Source organism: Poecilia reticulata, chromosome 13 (genome assembly GCF_904066995.2).
Source record: "Poecilia reticulata chromosome 13, P_reticulata-male-v2, whole genome shotgun sequence".
NCBI classification, from domain to species: domain Eukaryota; kingdom Metazoa; phylum Chordata; class Actinopteri; order Cyprinodontiformes; family Poeciliidae; genus Poecilia; species Poecilia reticulata.
The window spans coordinates 4,764,473-4,785,019 of NC_088842.1; the positions used below are offsets into that span (position 1 = coordinate 4,764,473).

General features: G+C 38.6%; 1 protein-coding gene across 12 annotated transcripts in view; it reads left to right on the top strand.

Annotated features, from left to right (window-relative positions):
- robo2 (roundabout, axon guidance receptor, homolog 2 (Drosophila)) overlaps window positions 1-20,183 on the top strand; it is a 525,042-nt gene extending 504,859 nt beyond the window's left edge. For 7 of the 12 annotated variants that reach the window (XM_008424864.3, XM_008424869.3, XM_008424867.3 and 4 more), the window contains 5 exons: window positions 10,109-10,291; window positions 10,769-10,927; window positions 11,980-12,246; window positions 14,973-15,155; window positions 16,213-20,183. In XM_008424864.3, the coding sequence (XP_008423086.1) occupies window positions 10,109-10,291; window positions 10,769-10,927; window positions 11,980-12,246; window positions 14,973-15,155; window positions 16,213-16,214 (794 nt within the window). In that variant the 3' untranslated portion in view covers window positions 16,215-20,183. The remainder of the gene's footprint in view (window positions 1-10,108; window positions 10,292-10,768; window positions 10,928-11,979; window positions 12,247-14,972; window positions 15,156-16,212) is intronic. The other 5 variants (XM_008424871.3, XM_081614911.1, XM_008424873.3 and 2 more) reach the window with 1 other exon arrangement.
- The last annotated feature ends 364 nt before the right edge of the window (window positions 20,184-20,547 follow it).

The following is a 20,547-nucleotide window of genomic DNA, read 5'->3' on the forward strand; positions in this document are numbered from 1 at the left end:
GACTGACAACAATAAGACTCTCCTACTGGCTCTGATTGGTTGCTTCTGACAAGGAGGGGTGCATTTCTGCAGATAGCAGAAGGACCACAGGAAGTAGGCTACATTTTTTCACATATTATCTGCCCCATGGTTCCCGATCACAACACTGTAACAGATTTAACAAAACACAGGACGAAAAGTGGGATTTTTGACCCTGTATTCTGAAGCAAACGCAGTGTCAGAATACGCTGCGTATTCTGACGCAGCATATTCTGACGAATACGTATTCGTCAGCGTACGTATTCGTCGCTGCAAATACGTATGTATTCGTACGTATACTGTACAGATACTGTCGCAGATTGCGACAGTATGTCGCAATGTCGATTGCGACAGATACCGACAGCAATTGACAGTCTGCATTTTCAGTGTCTCACGACCCATTGGTTATGTCTTTATAAATAAACCCCGCCCCAATCATTAATATTTTTAATGCTGTATTTTAAAAATCTATGTAAAAAATAAATGCTGTATTAAAATATATTCTGTTGATATTGCTTATATGCAACATGTTCATATATGAGGAACATAAATGAGGCACAGAAGTTTTTTTCCTTTTCATTTTATTTTTTTTACTGTTTGCACACAAAATAAGACATAAATGCTTGTCCATTTCTGGACTATCTGGCTGTGTTTTTTTGTCCAAACATGATCCAACACTATGTTGCATTCAAGACAGGCCCAACATTTCTCCTGTCGTGTAGACCTGATGTCTCTTCCTGTAATGTAGTCCTGATGTCACTGAGCTCCTGGTTGGGGGAACGTGGGGTCTCAACCTCACCACAGTTCATCCTGACAATGCCTCATAACCATCCTCCCAGAATGCCGCCTCCTCTGCTGCCAGTACTCTCTGCCTTCCTCCATCAGCTGTTAACACAGAACAATCATTATGAGCTACAGGCATCTTTTAGAAACTACAGTGAAATTGTTTGGCAACTTCCAGCTTAGTATGCACACATAAGACATTAAAACTAAAAAACAAAAAAACAAAACACATTATATTAATACATTCTTACAGAAAATAAAAACTTTAATGAAAAATAGAAAACACTTGGAAACAATTGAAAGAAAAAAAGAATTAAAAGCAGTTGGTAATAAATAGTAAAACATCATTCAACAAACTCTGAGGCAGATCATTTGCTTTGATGGACTTTAATAAAATCACAGTCATCATTCAAGGAATTGTGACATCTCTAGATCTTACCTGCTTCTTTCTTGAGCTACATCTGGATGACTGCCAGTAAGTCCTGGATGCAGCTGGAATACATTTTTGTGCTTTGTCAATACATAGCATAATTACATTATGTACATAAACAATATTGAAGCATAAAATATCAACATTCTAAAATAGTAGATACTCACACACAGTTGCATCTCTGTCCTCATCACGGACATCAGAACGTTCCTGAAGAGTTCTGATTGACAAATGTGACTCCCATTTTGTGGAGTGTCTGTGGAAATAAATGTAAAATTAAAAAAATATTCTAGCAAATATATCGCTTTCTCAAAAATACATAAGTAAATAAGTTAAAATTATTCTCAACCAACCATTATACAGTCGGGAATCAACGCACGTACGCCTCGCTGCACGTACTCGCTATTCATAAAAACTTTCTTACCGTGAGTTAGAGTTAGAGTCGGCGCGGTGTCATCTGTTGTTTTCCGCCGGAACATTGCTTAATATCAAAACGATACTGAAAAAGTAACTCCGTGAAATAGTATTTTTTCCACCATTTTACACAACGCACGGGCACTTTCGTTCATGTTGGATTTAGCAGTAGCACCCGTTACCACAGGTGCAAATCTTCCTCTGGAGTTTAATGGTGGCTGCTTGACCGACTATGAAAGCGCATTACTGCAATGAAAATTGACAGAAAAAAAGAATTCTAAAAAGTTATTTTATCAAAAGTTACGTGACAGTATATTTTATTTTTTATTATAATTAATTGCTAAAATGTTTTTAAATGTATATATGTTTATTTACTCAATTCTATTTTGAGCTGTCTCCTTTTTAGTTTATACAGAATATAATGATTCATCATCTGTGTTATATTTAGTGCTTAACTAACAACACTTTAAAAAAAAGAATACAAATGTTTATACTCTATAAGAAGGTATCACACACTTTCAACCATTTTGTTCTTCAATTTAAACTTTAGAGTTAAGCAACTGAATACTGATAAATCATTTGTAGTTTCTTAAGTCCTGTATTGTGATGTGGAATGGTATCACTACCACTCCAATATAGCATGACTCTGGGTCCAATATAGCATTGCAATAAAGCAATCAGTGAACATTAACATTAGTTTGAATATTATTCACAAAAATATTTTATGTACAATGAACCACTCTGGAACATGTTTTTTTATTATTATTTTTGATTAAGTTGTGCAATCACAATATAAATCTTCAGATGGGAGGAATGTCAAAGTAAGATCACGTTTAACAAAAGTCTTTTGTATGTATTCATGCATATTCTTCTTTTATATCATCAATTCAATCAAAACTAAGTTTTTTAGTGCTCCTAACACACATGTAATATATATTTTAATGGATAAGATAGATTATTGTTTTAATATTCTTTCTCCAAACATACTTCTTCATGGCATACTTCTATAACTGAACAATACATACAGACGTCTCAAAATGTGTTAAACTGTTTGGCCCATTGCACTGCAACACCAACATGTATTGACATCTTCATTTGAAGGAGTACATGTTGGAATACAGGCTTGGAATACTGAGAATGTTTAATCACAAAGTCCAGATTAGGAGACAATTTCAGAAGAGTCAACAACAACTTAGTATGCCATGAACATCTGCCTGTGATATTATAATGACCAACATTTTACATGTGCAAATGATTGGAACTTTGTCATGATGACACAACTAATGCTTTATGTAAAGCTCAGTGTTTTCACGTTGGCAGAAAAACTTCTCCTGGAAATGTGTACAGCGGTCTGCATTCCATCACACAATCTTGGATAAACTTGACAGACATGCAATGTTGACAATATATCATCAGATTTACCCTGAAAATTGTACTTTGATATGCACACTTAAGTGTTAAGGTTACATCCCTAAGTTGAGCTACGTGTGTTCAGTGCTGGATGGTGAATGTCACACTAAATTAGTTCCATTTGTGTGACTTTGTAACATTACAACATTTTCAGCATTAATGCCTGTTTTATACTTAAATCTCATTATTTCTCAATAACACTGAGGGGTTTTGGCCAGGTCCTGAGTCTAGTAAACAGGTGAACAGAAGGTAAAATGGGTTATAGCTACAACAGGAATGAGAGTCACAAGGCGGTGCTCAACAGTTTATTTGCATTTGCATGGCTCTCAGCAACTTCATTTAAATACGAAAACCTCTGCCAGGCACAAGGGGAGAGGGGTGATAAGGGAACATGGACACACAGCGTTTTTGACCATTGACAGTGCTCTACAATTTTCCACTCTGACAAAAAACCTCTTGCCGATAGCCCTCAATCTCCATGCGCACAGCAGAACTAGGTGTCAATAGCTGTCGAAAATTCCACTTTTCATCCAGTGAAATACGTAAAAAATACACGTTGTTAATAAAAGTCACATACTGCAGCTTTAAAGCTTATTGTCGTGCGTGTCCCTCTCACATAAATAAACTCAAAGTTAATTCCACACTGATCAATTTAAATGTGTTAAAATGGCCATAGCAGAAATAGCGGGTCTAAATGCTAAAACGTGACTTTCTAAGGGATGATGGAACAGCGCGTTTGTTTTGACATATGCTGCTGCGGTGACTGTGCTCAAATGTGCAGCATTTCTTCTCCGCTGTATTGCTATGAAGACAGCAATATTTCTCCTTATCTCCCCACTCGTGTGCTTCTGAGCCCATCGGTCCCTGCTCCAGGGTGAACAGAAAGGAGAGAGGACAGATAGGAGAACACCGCCGAGATTTATCGTGGCTGCCGTTTTGATGCTCAGCGAGCGAGGGAGGGCAAGAGCGAGGCTCTTGTCAGGTGTTGCTTGATAGATCTGACATTGTTTCAGTAATATGGAAATAGTTCTGTTTTCATAATGTTACACCAAAGGCTAGTAAATCAAGTGTCCTCACTAAAGCTTTGGAAAATATCCTCCATCTCCTCAGGGTTTTTTTTCTTTCTTTCTTTTTTCCTCAAGCAGTGTTTCTGCTCAGGCGATGTGTTTTTACTGTGCTCTGGGCTCATAGAGCCTATCTTTAGCTGATCAATTTAAGTCCTCAAGTTGTTTTGGGTATTGCAGAAGATTTCTTTCTTAAGCCAGTGAGATAAAAGGTATTACTTGGTTTTTGTACAGGTCGTGTAATGTAAGAGCTGTAAAACTGGGGAGACTGTTGTGGCCGATTCCATAAAGCCCCGCGAGGAGTAGTGTCCCTTCACTAGACCGCAGGTAGAGACGGCTTCTCGTCAGAGGGAATCATTTTCCCTCATAACGACATGCAGATTATGGTTTCCGTCGTCATAAATCAGTTTTAGAGGCAGGAGGGACACGGCCAGAGTTTTACTGCCCCCAAACCATCCAGTGTTTACTGGCCTTTCTCTGTCAGTGCATGGAGCGTGTAAGGAGTTAGCTGACTTTTTTTTTTTTTAGAGAGAGAGGACATTTCGGCCCATTGCTCTCATTTGAGATATGATAAAATGACAGATAGTAAAAGTTGTGGTTTGAAACATTACATTAACGGTAACTAAATGCAGGGGAAAAATATATCATGCACGTCCGTTACAATTCTTGTGACCTTTTCCATCTAATGTGATATGTGAATTTAAAAATGTAACAACGTGGTAGTTTAGGCACCCTCGAATGGTTGCCGTGGGAGATTCAAGGAAATATGCATAAACATCGTCAAATGTTCATAAAAAGAGTCAGACCACCACTGTAAGAGCAGTGTGTGATTGAAGAGGGAATAGCATTATGTTATAAAACTCCAAACAGTCAAAGATTTTCTGTCAATTTTCTTTATGAACTAAGCAGATCCAAAATCTCACTTTTCTTCAGGTGAAGCCAGTATTATATTGACTTTAATGTATGCATGAATGAGATGCAGAGAAATTGTATCCTCCTTCAGCTTTTTTTGGTACCCTTCTCTTGACTGATACATTTGGCAAGGGAGATTTTGATACTTTAAATTGCCTCTCTTTAAATGACTATTTGCCTCTTTTAGATAAAGAATGCTAAGTCAGAAAAACCCTACTAGCACAGCTGAGCTAAAAATATATATATGCGTGATTTATATATGCGATATATGCGACATAGTGGCAATTTGACAGAGACGTGTAGATTACCTACATCAAAAAGTCTTCACACCAATCTAATTAAACTGGAATGATAACATGTTGGATTGGCCTGATGTTTCAGACTAGAAGAGGTTTTCTTCTATAGAGAGTGGATCTAAGTGTGGCTGAAAAGTTGCTCTGTGATGTGATTTGCTGAGGCAGTGCTCCCTTAGCCGAGCTGGAGGACTTGGAAGCCTCAGTGCTTTGGCTGGCACTGCCAATACTTCATTATCCTCTCTATTCTTTGTGGGAGGATTGGGCCCAGTGGAATTTCTGTCTTTCTTTCTCAGAGAAAAAAAAACTCTAAAGAAAGAAATTTAAAGAAAATAGAGAGAGGATAGACAGAGTGCTCGAAGCGGCTACTCCCTCCGATATCAGTCACGGCTGCACAAAAAAAGAGAAATGGGTCATGTCAGTAGATGCACAACCTTTTGCGAGCCTGTGCAGAAGTCTTCCAATAATTCTGAGTGAATTTTCCTGCAATCAAAGTGGAAAGTTGTTGCAACTTTTGCTGCCGAAAGTGCAATTCCCCAAAGTCACATCCAGCGAAGTGGCAGCCGTCTCTTTTTAAATGAAGGAGGCCTGCAGACGGAGGGGGAAGTTGGAAAACTTTGAGGGGGGATTTCCCCAGCGTGTCTGGATATATAAACCACAGTCATCATTTTCTGCCCAATTTCAGAAGTGTTACATGTTATTTCAAAGGATAGTACAATCCAGGGGAGCAAGAGGCATTGGATTGTTGTGCGAGTCGTGTTCGCTTCAGCGTCCATCTGCTGCCACTCTTGTGAGGTGGCAGCAGACTGACCTTTTAATTGGTCCAACAATCATCCCATTTGCTGCCTCGGCCGCCTTTACCCTCGAACCATCCCGGTTCTCTGTTAAACCAGCCTGTTCCATGGCGTTGCGGTGTGTGAGGAAAGAGATGGGAGTGTGTGAGCTGAGCTCTTTGGGTTCGTGCCACTCAGGCAAAGTCTGCCAAACCATTTCCACTGAAAGCTGTCACATTAGCCGACTGTTCTCCGTGTTTCTGCTCGCCAAAGTGCCATATTTTTATTGGCAGACAGACACTTTTATGTTTAAAGTTGCTGGCCCAGCTTTTTATATGTATGGGGGGGAAAAAATCAAGGCACAAAGAAATACAGTAGGATGTGTATAATCCAGTAGTCATGAGTTGGACAGTGTATATGCATCTTCCCTGTGTTTCTTTTTGACCCGGTTTGACTAGATGTAAAACTTTTTGCCAAGTACTGATTAAATTCATGTTTGTTTAGTTTTTGTGGGGTTAATTATGATGGCTGAACACACAGGGGGATTATTTGGACCGAGTGGTTATTGATATCATGGGATCTGCTTTAAACTATCAAAAGTTTTGTCCTGGATTAATGCTAATAAGGTTGTGTTGCCCACAGCCTCCATAGACGCCTTAATGGTCTGGCTGCAGACTCCCTGCTTCAACTGTTGACTGTAGCTGTGGTGCGAACTGTGCTGTGTCTTCATCCCTTAGCTTTGGGTTGGTTTTGTTTTATTTAACCTTAATTTTACCAGGATGAAAGCCAATTGAAATTAAAAACCTCTTCTTCAAGGGAGTCCTGGCCAAGAAGCAACAAATACAACACAAAAAGTTTCACAGTTAAAATTTCTCTTGGTCTGGCTCTAATACTCCGTCATACTTGTGTTACTAAACCCGTGCTTCCATTTTTTCCCGCACTTGTATCCTCCTCCATCAGCTCTGTACACCAGTGTGCTTGTACAAGCTACTTCTTCTACTGGTTTGAACAGGCGGCCTGTTGATTCATTTGAACACTGCTGCCACCTAGTGACCCGAGGCTTGTTTATGAAGACAAAGACAATAAAGACAATAATAAAGTCTTCCTGCATCTTTCATCACACTAGAGCTCACCAACATTTTCTGTTCAGACAATCTTTGTAGTAAAAGTGTTTTTGTTCTCTGTTTATCCATTTGACACATTCCCTTTACAAAAGGTGTTTTGTCAGCAAAACAAAAGTAACCCTAGCGATAAGGACATCAAAGCTACAAACTTCAAGTCAGTATCTATACATGAAAATGCTTACTATTTTTAAGTGTCTAACTCCAAATAATCATTTTGGGTTTTTTTTAAAAGTGCCTTTTAAAATTCCTTGTCTTATCTGAAAACTAAATTGATGCAAAACAAAATTTCATAGTTTTAATATTTTTAGTTTTTGTAGCTGCAAAATATATTTACCCTTTAAAGTACATTCAGGAATTAAAAAATAAATTTTTATATGCCGATTCTTAAAATATCCCCGCTGCTTAACCACGGGTGGCTCTGCTTTTTTAAGCAGCAGGATGAAACTCTGCTCTTACCACCAGGTGTTTCTTTCTATACAGTGTTCAGTGAGACGTCACCAGAGGTGCATGTCTTCACAAGTGCTCGTATTGTTCTTTATCAAAAGAAGTTCATAATCAGTTGATGACAGTCCTGCTGCTTCACTGTGTGCATTCCTTTGTGTGTGCGTGCGTGTGTGTGTGTGATTGTGTGTGTTTTGTAGGTATGTGTTTGTAATAGTTGAAAGAGGGCAGGCCAGAACAAAATGACTTCACAACATTTTTTCTCTTACAAGAACAGAAACAGCCTGCGGTAGAAACAAAGTGATTTAAGTGTAGTGATTTAAATATTATTTTTCTAGGATCACTCAGTAGCATTATGTGTCTGTATGTACTAGAGATGTGACGATCAGGTTTTTTCCTGCCGATTCCGATCACCCATGAGGGCCGATCACCGATACCGATCACATAATTATTATTTTTTTTAATCATAAGCAGTACCGGTTACATTAAGTGGAAAAAGAAACCATAAATTCACCTTAATTTAGACAAAAACTTGTTTTTAATAACTTTTTCCAAGAAGAAAACTAAAAAAAACAGGTATTGTGCAAATTGTACTGCTATCAGTAATACTATCTTCAACAATCTAAAATCAATGAAGGCTCTGAAGAGGTTAAATAATGCAGAGTCAAAATAAAACCTCTCAACATTGCCAAAAAATTCAAGTATACAACTTAACATTCAAAGGCAAATACAGAATCCATTACAATAAACAATCCTGAGTTACTGCATGAAAACTTCCTGATAGCATGGCGGCTACCTGATTGCTACTAGTTCTGATTGACTGTTTCTGACTGAGCGGAGTAATTATGCAGAACAAGGAGGAGGCAGAGGAGATCGATTATTTTTTCAGAGATTATCTGTCTCATGTTGGGCCAGCAAAAGTTTTAATATGTATGTAAAATTATTATTTTTTAAGTTAGATGCTGCAGCTTTAAGCAGACGTTTGGTGTGAAAGTCACTACCAGGTGGAGCAGAAGCGGCGCTCCGTCTGAAATATTACTACCTGTAGCGCGTAGCGGCGGTTCAACAGCGAGAACACAACCAGCGTCAGAACCAGCGTCATTCCCATTTGGGAATGTCTCTCGTCATTCCCAGATGGGACCATCTCGTTGCAGAGAAACAAGCTCAGGGCTCCCGTTAGTCATTATCATGAGTTAAAATTTTGACGAAAGTAAAATGTTTGTTTTTTGACGCATCTGTATCTTATTTTGACGGGATATGTAAACGTTACCATAGCGACCAGAGTCAGAGAGCGTTTGGGCAGTTGTCGAGAGGAGATGAGTAGAGCTTGTGAGTCTTAAGTCTGGTTTAGATGGCAAGATTTAAGAATTGTCGGCCGATTCTCCAAATCTCTGTGACCACAGAGTTGATAAAAGTGCCTCTGCCGTGTGGCTGGAGAAACGAACCGATTCCAGTCACGAACATCACGATTCCAGAAGAAACTCCACAAAACTCCCAACATAGCATACGGGAATTTAGAATAACCAAACACGGATGACGATGTAGAAGCAATAGTGATAGTTTATGGACTCATTTTAAGAGATAAAACACGTAACAAAAAGAAAAGGCGGTGGATAAAAGACGACGGGAGCAGCCGCTCTGTTTGCTGCACTATGATTTGGAGGTGACTGTGTTTTTTCATAGTTAACATTTTTAACTGAATAAACATATAATAATGACCTTTACATATAATAAACATTTCCACATATCATCTCCAATATCCACCGGACTCACAGTTGTGCGATATGTCAGCTGTTTGGGATTCCCCTCTGTTCTTACGTCACCGCGCTTTTTGATTGGTTACCTGTCACATTCAGCAGGTTGTATTCTCGTTCCCAGTCAGGGAAAACCCCATAGGCTGCGATAAAAAGGCTAAGACAACCCAAATTGGGTATATTCAGGATTTAGCGGAAACACCAACATGCAGAAGCCTTATCTGACGGTTCACGCCCCCCCTATCGCCCTCCCAACCGGGACGCAGCAAAATTTCCAAGTGTTGACCGGTCTGCGGTAATAAAAAGGTTGGGGACCACTGTCTTAAATGACAAAAACTGAAATTCACTTAGCAATGTCCTAAATCTAGAATTTAGAGCAGAAGGAACTGACAAAGAATGAATGAAGCTGGGTGATATAAATATTGAGCAGGGGTGCTTAATGGAACAAGTATCAGGTTGATTGATTTAGATGGAGAGGGAATAAAAACATCACAATTACTAATTGGAGCATAATTCAAGAATGACTCAAGAAATCAGAAAAGCTCAAAAGAAAAAAGAGACAGGAACCAGAATACCAAAACTATGATCCACAAGGACCAAGAACTAAAACAGTTTTAAGATCCAGGACAATACTGCCTTATTGTATGATGAACTCCCAGAACACTCTTCCTGAAAGCTGTGGTGTTCCACAGGGTCCATGGTGAATGGGTGGGGCTCGGCCTCGGAGGATGAGCGTAATTTTTCCAGCCATAGATCCAGTCTGGGCAGTTCTTCCGATGGCTCCATCTTTACCCACTGCAGCTTTGCCCAGGCCCTTGTGGCTGCTGCAGACAAGGCAGGCTACCGCCTTGAGGGAACTAGCCTCAGCAAGAGAGGTTGGTTTGTGGAAACTGGATACCCACTGTGCTGCTGCAGTGGAGCCGCTCTCCTCTAATAATTCCCTCTGTCATCAGCTGGCTGATGGTTTCTGCCTTCATGTTTTCTTGGCCTTTCTGCTTTTTTTGGAATCTGCACAAAGACTGTGCATGGCCCTCTTCTTGATTCTCCTTTTTTCTTCCATGGGTTGTATAAGTAAAACATGGGAGACCAGTTAAATATGCAAGCTTTTACACTTTTTGTTCTCTCGCTCTAAATCCTTCACTTGTGAATGAATGAAAACCGTTTTCTTCAAACAGTTTTGCCAAACTGAGTTGATGTCATGTGTCTTTAATGGTATCACTTCCATCTCTGCTCTCTGGGTGGCGGCTCCTCAGGCTTTATTAACCAGGCGGCCTTTTTGTTAATGGAATCTTTTTTTTTTTTTTTATGCACTGCGAGTATAAATTTGGATTGACCGATTTCTTGGTTTGCAGGTAAAGGCTTGTCCCACAGGCCCCGTCCCAGCAGTCCATTTTCAACAGATGGTAGCACAGTCGGCACACACAGCTTGGGCCACCAGAGGGTCACCAGGCCCACCCGCAAACCACGAAGTCAAGGCACAACACCTCACCGGAGAGACGCTGGTGCAGACGGTGAGGCCAACACGGCGTAAATATAATCCAGTTGGTTCAGTGAAATGTTTTCTAAAAACATTTATAACATTTTAAAACATTTAAGATCTTACTCGTCATATAAATTACTGTTCTGCTCTTGCATTGTTTACAATATTCTATGCAAGCAATATTGTATTTTTGGCTAGCAGGCACTGCTAGCCAAAAATTTAGCTTTGCTGCCCTGCACCACTAACAATAAACATTAGTTTTGCTAATGCTAAAGTTCAATAGCAACACATTACTTAGCAGAAGCTAATGCTAAAGCGCTATACTAACATGTTACTTAGCCAACTCTAAGTCGCTAAATTCAGCCATGTCGATACTCACCATGTATCACAAGGAGAACCTGAAGACACTCTCAAAAACTTTGTATGTGTGAATTTTTGCATTCACTAATGCTAATGCATTTTAAGCTATCAGCACATTAGCAGAACTCTGCCCACTATTGGTTATATTATAATTTTATTCATAAATGAACACAGAGTAGCAGCAATTTTTATATTTTATAGAAAATAAATCTGAAAATAAATTTGTAGTCACCCCCTAGGGGTGACTACAAATGGATGCCACCCCCAACCCGGATTAAAAAATTTTAAAACCAATTTTCACTTCCGTTACAGCTCCAATTGTTTTGGCACACCAGTTATGCTCATCTAAATGCTGAAGTATTTGCTAATTTTTCTGAGTGAAATTATTCATTATTCAGTTTCAGTTATTTTGGACAGAGAGCTTTAATGCAGGTCTTTTAGTCTTTTCACAGATTCCCAACAGTATCTAGATCTGTACTTTCATGATTTTACTTAAGTGTTTAGCTCCATACATCTTTCCATCAACTCTGAAAATATTTTCCACAGTATAGCGCTGACAGGATGATGTCCAATCTTAGTTTTCTCTCACTTATAGAGTTTTGTATGTTTACATCCTTCTATCAAATAAAATTATGAACTGCTTGTCTTGGTTTGTCTCATAAAATCCCAATTTGATACACGTGTCAGTTAATTTGATTCACCATGTGGTTTTTCTTTACAAAGACCTACCTCCGCCCCCTGAGCCTCCTCCCTGTCAGGGCCAGGGTCGCATCCAGGGCACCCGCAGTGTAAACAGCATGGCACCACCCACGGACAGGAAGGCTTCGTCTCTGGAGCGCACGCCCATGTCAGGGCCGCTCTGTGGGCCAGACGACATGAAGAGCTCCATTGACAGACAGATGCGAACCTCTCTGGAACATCATCGCCAGGCCCAGGACCGGCTGGGCTCCATGGACCGGACTGACGATGCCCGCAGGTGCCACAAATCAGGTACAGAGGAAACCAAGACCATCTCCAAACTCAAGGCAACTTTTAACAGTAACTATAGAGAAATTGTGAAGTTATGATGTTTAAAGCTGCAGCGCTTCAGTGTCAAACAGAATACCTGTAAGCAAGTTCAGGTATTCTCTTGTTAGATAAGGCTGGCCTATAAACTGATTTTATCAATCAAATTTTTGGTTTTGAAGATTTCATTTTTTACGCCCACCCCCAAGGCCGCCATCTTGTTTTACAGCTTCTTTTTAACTGGACATTGAATTTGGGTAAACTCTTTAATAGAATACTAGGGCACATAGTATTCTATTAAAGAGAATACTATGTGCCTCTGACTGGATATGTTTTTTTTCATAAGTATGAAAATAAAATCGTATTATTACAAGTATGCACACGTAAATAATACACTTGTTTTCTTGCAATTTCTGCTAACATTGTGCCTTTTTTTTACTGATATTATGACCAGATTTCGTAATTAGACAAAAATTCTCTTTGCCTCGCCCTTATTCTCCTTCTTACAGCCCAGGATAGGGATGATTGAAATAATATCTTTTGAAAATGTTTTCTGTCATTTCTTTTTTCAAAAAAGGAAGAGAGCAGAATAAAATGTGAATCGGATCTGGTAGGACAAAGTACAAGATTTTCTTTTTAAGCCACATCGGTCAGCCATATTGTTAGCTGAAGATAAAATTGACAATTTGAGTTTTAAGTGCTGAAGTAGTTCCCTATCATGGACTGAAATTTTAACAATTGGATATCCACATATTAGAAAAAATAAAAAAAATACATCTTCTATTTACCTCATATGATTCTGGAATTTAGAAAGAGTACCAAGAGTACCAAGAAAAGATTTTTACTGGAAATCTTTTCTTGATTTCCAGTGAAATCAAGAAAAGAACAAAGACAGTGGGCGCAGCTGTGCGTCAATTATAGGGTGTTTGTTCCCGTAGTTCTTGTGTTAAATCGAGCTTCCACGCCGCTTCGAGACTGAGCGAGCAGATTGCGCCGTCTGCCACTTTATCTGCTTTCCAGGATTCTCCCCCGTGATGGCCCGCTCCGCTCCAAGTGACGTAGCAGGGCGTAGCAGCCGATAGATGGAGCGTAATGGCCGCCGCTCTGCACTCCATCTGTGCATTTGTGTGTGTGTGTGCGTGCGTGGATGTGTGTGTGTGATCGTTAGCGCTGTCTGTGCGTGCTGCGCTGCCCGGTCCTGCTGGTGCCAGGGATTTTTTTTTTTAACTGATAGGTGTAAGACAACAATGGGGGCCACAGTAAGCGAGGGTCCTGACTGATGTTTAGGAGATTCCTTGGAGGTCAGGGCGGGCTCAATTACAGTCATTAGCAGAACAGTGGGAAGCAGTTTGATGAGATTTCACGTGATGACAGAGACTGCTGAGGGTTAATGTTGAGCTGCCCTGCAGTGGGAGAGTGGGTGATGGGGAGGCGGGGGGTTCCAACCAGTGGACCCTCTATTGTTGTTCCCCATGATAAATCTGGTGACTGGAAGGAGAGGTCATGTAGCACAGCCTGGCATTGCTTGCTGGCACTGCCGCTCTGCAGATGTCACGTTCCGATGGAGGGCTTTTTTTTATTCTTTTGCCCTACGTCATGTAGCTGTCAAACATTTCCAGTTTGAGGGAAAGTATTGACCACATCAATGTTTTCCTGCTGCTAATTCATTTGTCCACACATACAAAAATGTTACATTTGTAACATTAATTCAGTTCAGTTTAAAAAATACTTCATTTATCCCAAAAGGAAATTAAATCTCTTAACTCATATCATCCAAATATCTTAAGGTGATTGTTGTGGATGGTGATGCTCTGGGCAGGAATTTATCTACTGTAGCAGTCAGTTTTGCAACAAATCTATAAAGGCCTCTGACTGAAGACTGTTGACAGTCATGATAGACCAACATCTGAATTTCCAGACAGAAGATATTTCACAGTAGCATTACCAGGATACCAAGCTCTGCTAATCCACTTCATTTGCTCCATTTTAAATTTAAATCTTAAGATCAAGATGGATGGAAGATGGTTTGAACTTCCTCCTTCTCCCACAAATCTCCTCTGGGATTTAGAGTCATGGTTCAGGTTTTATTTGAGCTTTCTACATGCTAATCATCTGCTTCCAGTTGTAAAAGAAATAGCGCGTTGCCATGGTTACACATAACTCCTGTTATGTGCAAATATAGAAAATCGTAAGACCAGCATCCACAGCCAGAGGGAATAATTGCTCAAACATGCAACGCCTCGACTAAAAAACGATGAACTAAAGTGTAGAATAAGAACAAGTCAGAACGAACTGAGTAACTTCACCATGAGCAGCACAATTCAGTTCAATTCTAGATGCATTCTAGACCACTTTAATGTGTCTGTGATAAAGTAAATCCATACAAGTAATTAATTACTGACTAGTTTAATGTGAAGTGAAAAAGCATAAGAGAACTTCAAAATGTCTCCTGTCAGCCAACTGGATCCTGAACTCCTGACTTCATGTTCATGTTTTCCCTCCCCTTCATTACATATAAAACAAGCCGTGGAGACGTTTCTTTTCATTATATTTAAATATGTGGATTGCTGGGGGTTGTTACCGTCATCCTTTCTGTCATTAGTTTTATTAGAAATATATTTACCGAGAACAAAATACTTTTTTTGATACTTTTTCTTCTGTGATTTTTCTGTAAAACTGTCCACCTGAAATGTCTGCATTTTGTTTTCCAGAGGATGGGTGTGTCCCGTACAGCAAGCCGTCCTTCCCCTCCCCCGGGGGCCACAGTTCCTCTGGGACGGCGTCCTCCAAGGGGTCAACGGGGCCACGCAAGACCGACGGGCCGCGGCAACCACAACAGTGGACCGCCACGGAGCATGCCGAATTTCTGGGGGCCAACGGACATGGAGAGTTATGTAAGGGCTTGTTTCCATGTTAGCGCCATTCTTTTAGGACTTTACACAAAAATGAAAACAAAGCAACAGTGTTTACTGCCATGCATTTCCTTTTTACTGGCTTGGACACTACGTGTTAAACATATATGGCAATAGTTCTAAAACTCCTGCACAGCCATTCATTTTTGGAATATAATAGAAATATCTTTTATTGTCCCACAAAATGGGAAATGTCCTTGGCAACAGGGAATCGATACAAGTAGACTCACAAAAACAGAGTTAAAAAATACAATTCTGTACAGAATGGACAACATTTCAACATAAATACTGTGCAGTTATATGTGCAAGTTAAATGTATAAAAAAGATTTGGTTAATTTAAAAATGTACACAATGTTAATATTACAGTGGAACAAAAGTGTTTGGCCTGCATAGTTTCATAAAACTTCACATTGATCCACTTGCTTCCCTTTTTGCTGCTGAACAAAATTAACCCCACAGCATGCTGATGCCGCTGCCATATGTTTTCTCTGTTCTCTGTTTGTTTAAAAACTTTTTTTGACTTTTGCTGAACAGCTGATTAAGACCTAGTCAACACATAGTCGTGTGTCTGGGAAGACGGATCCATTTTTATGTGTTTTAGAGTTCCATCCACATAAAAACTGAGTTTAATATAACTACAAACAATTATTTGAGAAAACTCTGTATTTATGTTTGCGTGTGAACATGGGAAAACTGAGATTTAGAGTCCCGCGCATTGCAGTCTGCAACAAATACAGTATTAATTTATCCACAAACTTGCTTTGACACAATCCCCAATCGACATTGTCTTCTGTATTTAACAACTTTATATTCTAATATGCTATTTAAAAGTAGTTCAACCTATATATTTGACCACACAAGTGAAATCTATTAAACTTTGTAGCCGTAAATTGTGTCATAACTTGCCAAAATGTGGAAACATTCAACACATATGAATACTTTTGCTCTACAAGGCTTTTGAGGTATTTGTTTCCACTTTTACTTAGATGTTTTTCTGAACCGTCTTCATGTTTCCCTCCATGCTCATCTCCTCCACAGAGTGACCCTCCTGGGCTCCTGTCCAGGCCAATAAACTTTCTCCTCTTACCTGTGCGTTCTCAGAAGGGGAGGTGCGCAGCAGCGGAGGGCGCCACAGCGACGAAGCAGTTTCACAGAACTATACATGTGATGTAAAGTCACAAACATACTGTACATCTCACAATGGTTTTGTCCTCAAGAAAATATTTTCCACCACCTACCTTACTGTAATTTTCTTTTTGTTAGAAAAAGGCAAGTTTAAAAAAAGAAGAAAAAAAAAAAAGGAAACATCTATGTGGGGGGAGGGGGAACTTTGTTGTATCTACCCTTCGGGAAAAGGGAATTTTGTTTCCTGTAAATATTTTCTTTGCCATGTTGTTGCATTGCTATGCAAACCCAATAGAGTAAATTTTTTTTAATTATTATTTTATTTCCATATACAATAACAGTTGGGTTTTATCTGGTTAATTGTACTATATGTGAATTAAGTGGCTTTTGTGCCATACGATAATTGTTTTTTTAATCCATTGTTTGTTAATAGCTACCATGAATTATTATTAATATTATCATTATTATTAATATTAATTATTGTTTTTTTGCACTGCAATTTTTGGTGATAAGCACAAAAACATAGCTCCTGCTGACATGAAGAACCGGACGAATATGTGAAGAGGAGTTTCTGTACTGTAAAGTAAAGAGAAGAAGATTATATTCTAGTGTACAGAGAGATATTAAAGAGTCATGCTTTTCTCACAGACAGCATCCATTTCTACAGTAGAGACGAACCGAGTGGCAGACGCTAGTCCTGAAGGCGCGAGGTAGAGCTACAAGCCTGGGAACGGATCTGAAACGTAGGCAACTCATGGATTAGGCTAGGTATTAATTTATTGTTCTCCTTCTTTTAAATTTATGATTTAGTGCCTAAAACATTTACAAAGTGGATCTCATGCTCCTACACAGTACAGCCTCAAACTTTAAAAAAAAAACAAAAAAAAACAAGCGGTGAACTTTGTCTGGATGCTGACATCACATCATGGCACAAAGAGGGTTTTATTTTTTATCAAGTTACAAACCCATCTAAACTTCCTTCAACAACTAAATTACGTTGTTTACATTTTATTCGAGCTGATTTTGTTTTACATTTGCTGTTTTAGCACTTATTTAATCGTTTAATCTGTTATCACCAATCGTATCAATGAAGAAAACATTTAGTTTACTGGGAACAGCCGAGTTATTAATGTGGCAAATGTGGGAAAGTTGGTTACTCAGATGTGAAACAAATGGTCAGTTTGCCTCTTTGTCGATTTCTATACAGTTTAACCATACATACCTGTAACATGTCAATTAATTCTTCGGTTACTTAACAATTTTGAGAAATTAAGAGCAGAAAAAAAATCATAAAATCTCAAAATTCATGTTTGATTTATTTGAGAATTAAAAATTCCAACTAGCTTAGTTCTTAATTCCAGGTTGAAACCAGTTCATTTTAGACATGGGCCAGAATCATTTTACGATAACCTGTGAAAACAGCATAGTGTTATGCTATTTACATAATAAAATCTTTATAACATCATGTAGAGAGCTACATCATGTGCTAAAAGCAACAAGTCTTCCTACTGCTGCTAATATAGTACATTCTGCTGATTATTACAGTTTAATGTTATATTTAGCTTCTTATTATTTAGCATTTTGTTAAATAAGGTTCAGGGTTTAAAGGTGAATGTTATAGTACAGAATTCATCACATTTTTGCTCTAAAATCAACAAGTTATTAGTGTGGCTAGCTAGCCTGCATTCACCTGCTTAAATCCTACTCCTAACTTACCTACAGTTGTTTTACAACAGTGTTACCTTATTAAGATAAGAGGCACTCACTTAGGATGGTTGCCAATGGGGAGGAAAAAAAACACAATTTAAGCTTGTGGAAAATGTTGCAGATCTCTTTACAGGCAGTGTATAGGGGAAAAATAGAGATAACTGGAGAAAACTTAGGTCACTCTGGAAACTCTTCAAATCTACTTTAAACCACAGAAGCTTTTCATTTTTTAAAATAATTTTTTTGAGACCTTGGTATACCTTGATACATATATTTGGCCCATGCCTGGCAACACTTATTAAAACTGAGAGTGAGGTCAATGGAAGTGCATGGACACATCTAGTTCAATGTGTCATCAATAAACCTAGATTAATCTGTCTTCACTGTCACTGGTGTTTAAAAACAATATTTAAAATAAATGACGCTTAACCTGGTGGGGAGGCAAGTAAAGCCTGGTGGCTCATCAGGCTTATAAAGCACAGGGGGAAACTCAGTGAACTATAAATGGATTAGATAAAATTGATTTGTCTTTAAAGTCCCCTATTAAAGTCAGAAATGACAAAAGGGCAAAGTGGCCAGCATCCAAAACAAGTACAATCAGCATAGTATTGTCAGAAACTTTTATTTATTTTTTAATGGTGATTACTACACACTGCACATTTTTAGGTTAGAGAGCTGACGAAGCAAAGGCCTTGTACATTAGCCAATGGCTCCACTGCCTTCACATCTAGAGCCACAGTGGGAAGCAAAAACCCTTTCTTATCCACCTGACTGCCACAAAAACATGCTCGTATCATTTACCGCTTTCGACTTCACAACATCAGATTTTTTTAGATATGAATCTTTTCCAACAAATGTCCTTTTTGGAAGCTAAGCTTGTTTCTTTGTATGCCTTTTATGGACTCCCAAGACGCTGCTTACAACAATGTTTTTCAATTGTAATGTTCAGAATTTTTGTGGTTCAATGACTGTTTGTTTTTGTCTTTTTTGTACTGCTAATGTTGATAAAAAATGGGGATGGGGGAATAGGGGAAACTAAAGGCCATCAAAATGCTGTTGTACTGTTGTCGTAACACCATTGTCGTATTTTATTTTATTTTTTTAAGGATACACCCAGTGGCCAGTGTTCTGGGAATGAGGTGCAGAGAGTATCTCAGGTTATTTAGCATTCTGGTGGTGTTTATGTATGTGTATATATGTGTATATATCCATACACATCTCCACTTGATTATTCCATTCCTTTTTTATTAATAAACACTTTCCATCCCATGTTGGAATCCGTTATACTCCTTTTTTCCCGTTATTTTCATTACTTTTTAATTTTCTGCTGTGGACTTTGATCCCAATGTGCTGGTTCATCCAACTTAAAGACAAGATGTCAGTAAAAGAACATACCAAATTTGAAATTGATATTTCTAACGTCTAAATGCATTTTTGTGTCTTTAATACTCAATTTTCTTTTAAATCACAGTGTCGTTTTGTATTTATTAAAATGCTAATAAAGGTATATTGTGAAATATGCATACAAATTTGTAAGATATAAAATGTGTTGTTTTTTTTTTCTTTTTAACTGTTATCTTTGTTCCTTGTGAACCTTGGGGTCGGGGCTGAGCAGCGAGGCCGTTAAGAGGTGATGTGGAGACTGTGCTCTCAGCACCGTGACACGTCGGTCAGTTGTCATCCAAGTCGCTCTTTGTCTTGCATGTTCACTGCACTGCTCTTCTCGAGTCGTAACTTTTTGACACGGGGAGTAAAAACACAATTTGCTCGTCAAGACAAAAGAGAAAATGTCTTTTTCAAAGTGCTTTACCTCTTTCCGTTTGTTTTCTCAATATTGTTGGTTCTTTGTAGCCTATCTGTGTCTTTCCTTTTTGCTATAAAAGCGGATTAAAAATGACAAAAAGTGAAAGTTGTTGGGTGAAGTCTTTCCTATACAGCATGGAGTGAGGTAACACTCCAAAGCCAATGCCATTTCTACGGTCGGTTCTCCTTTCTTTTTTTTTCCCACCTCTTTGTACACCTCCTCCTGTATTCTCTTGCATGTTCTTCTCCGAAATAGAGAGTGAATCAAGAAAATAAACTCCTACAGTTTAGTTCTCATGACCTGTAAAATAAGTCCATCTTTTATTTCCTTGTACCTGGATCAATATCAAATAAAAGTATTTTTGAAAAATGAATTTAAATGACTTAAATCCTTTGTCCTTGAAGGAGATAAATTTAAAATATCAACTAATTAGTTGGCATATCATTAGCATGCTAACTAACTAATGCTAGTTAGCAGTTAGCATAGTATACTGCATTGCTATGCTAATGCATTAGCATAGTAAACTGCAATTACTATGGTAATGTTGCCTTCCAGTCGTAGTTGAAACTGCATTTCAAAATGGCCACTCATCGCAACATTAGTAGAAAACTGTCGGGGAAACAGATAAAAATCAAAACGCACAGAGTGCGCCTAAAATCAATGTGCTTGCAACTATAAACTGAACAAATTAAAAGTTGTGTCGACTAATGTAAAGCTTAAAATGATAGTTGTAATAT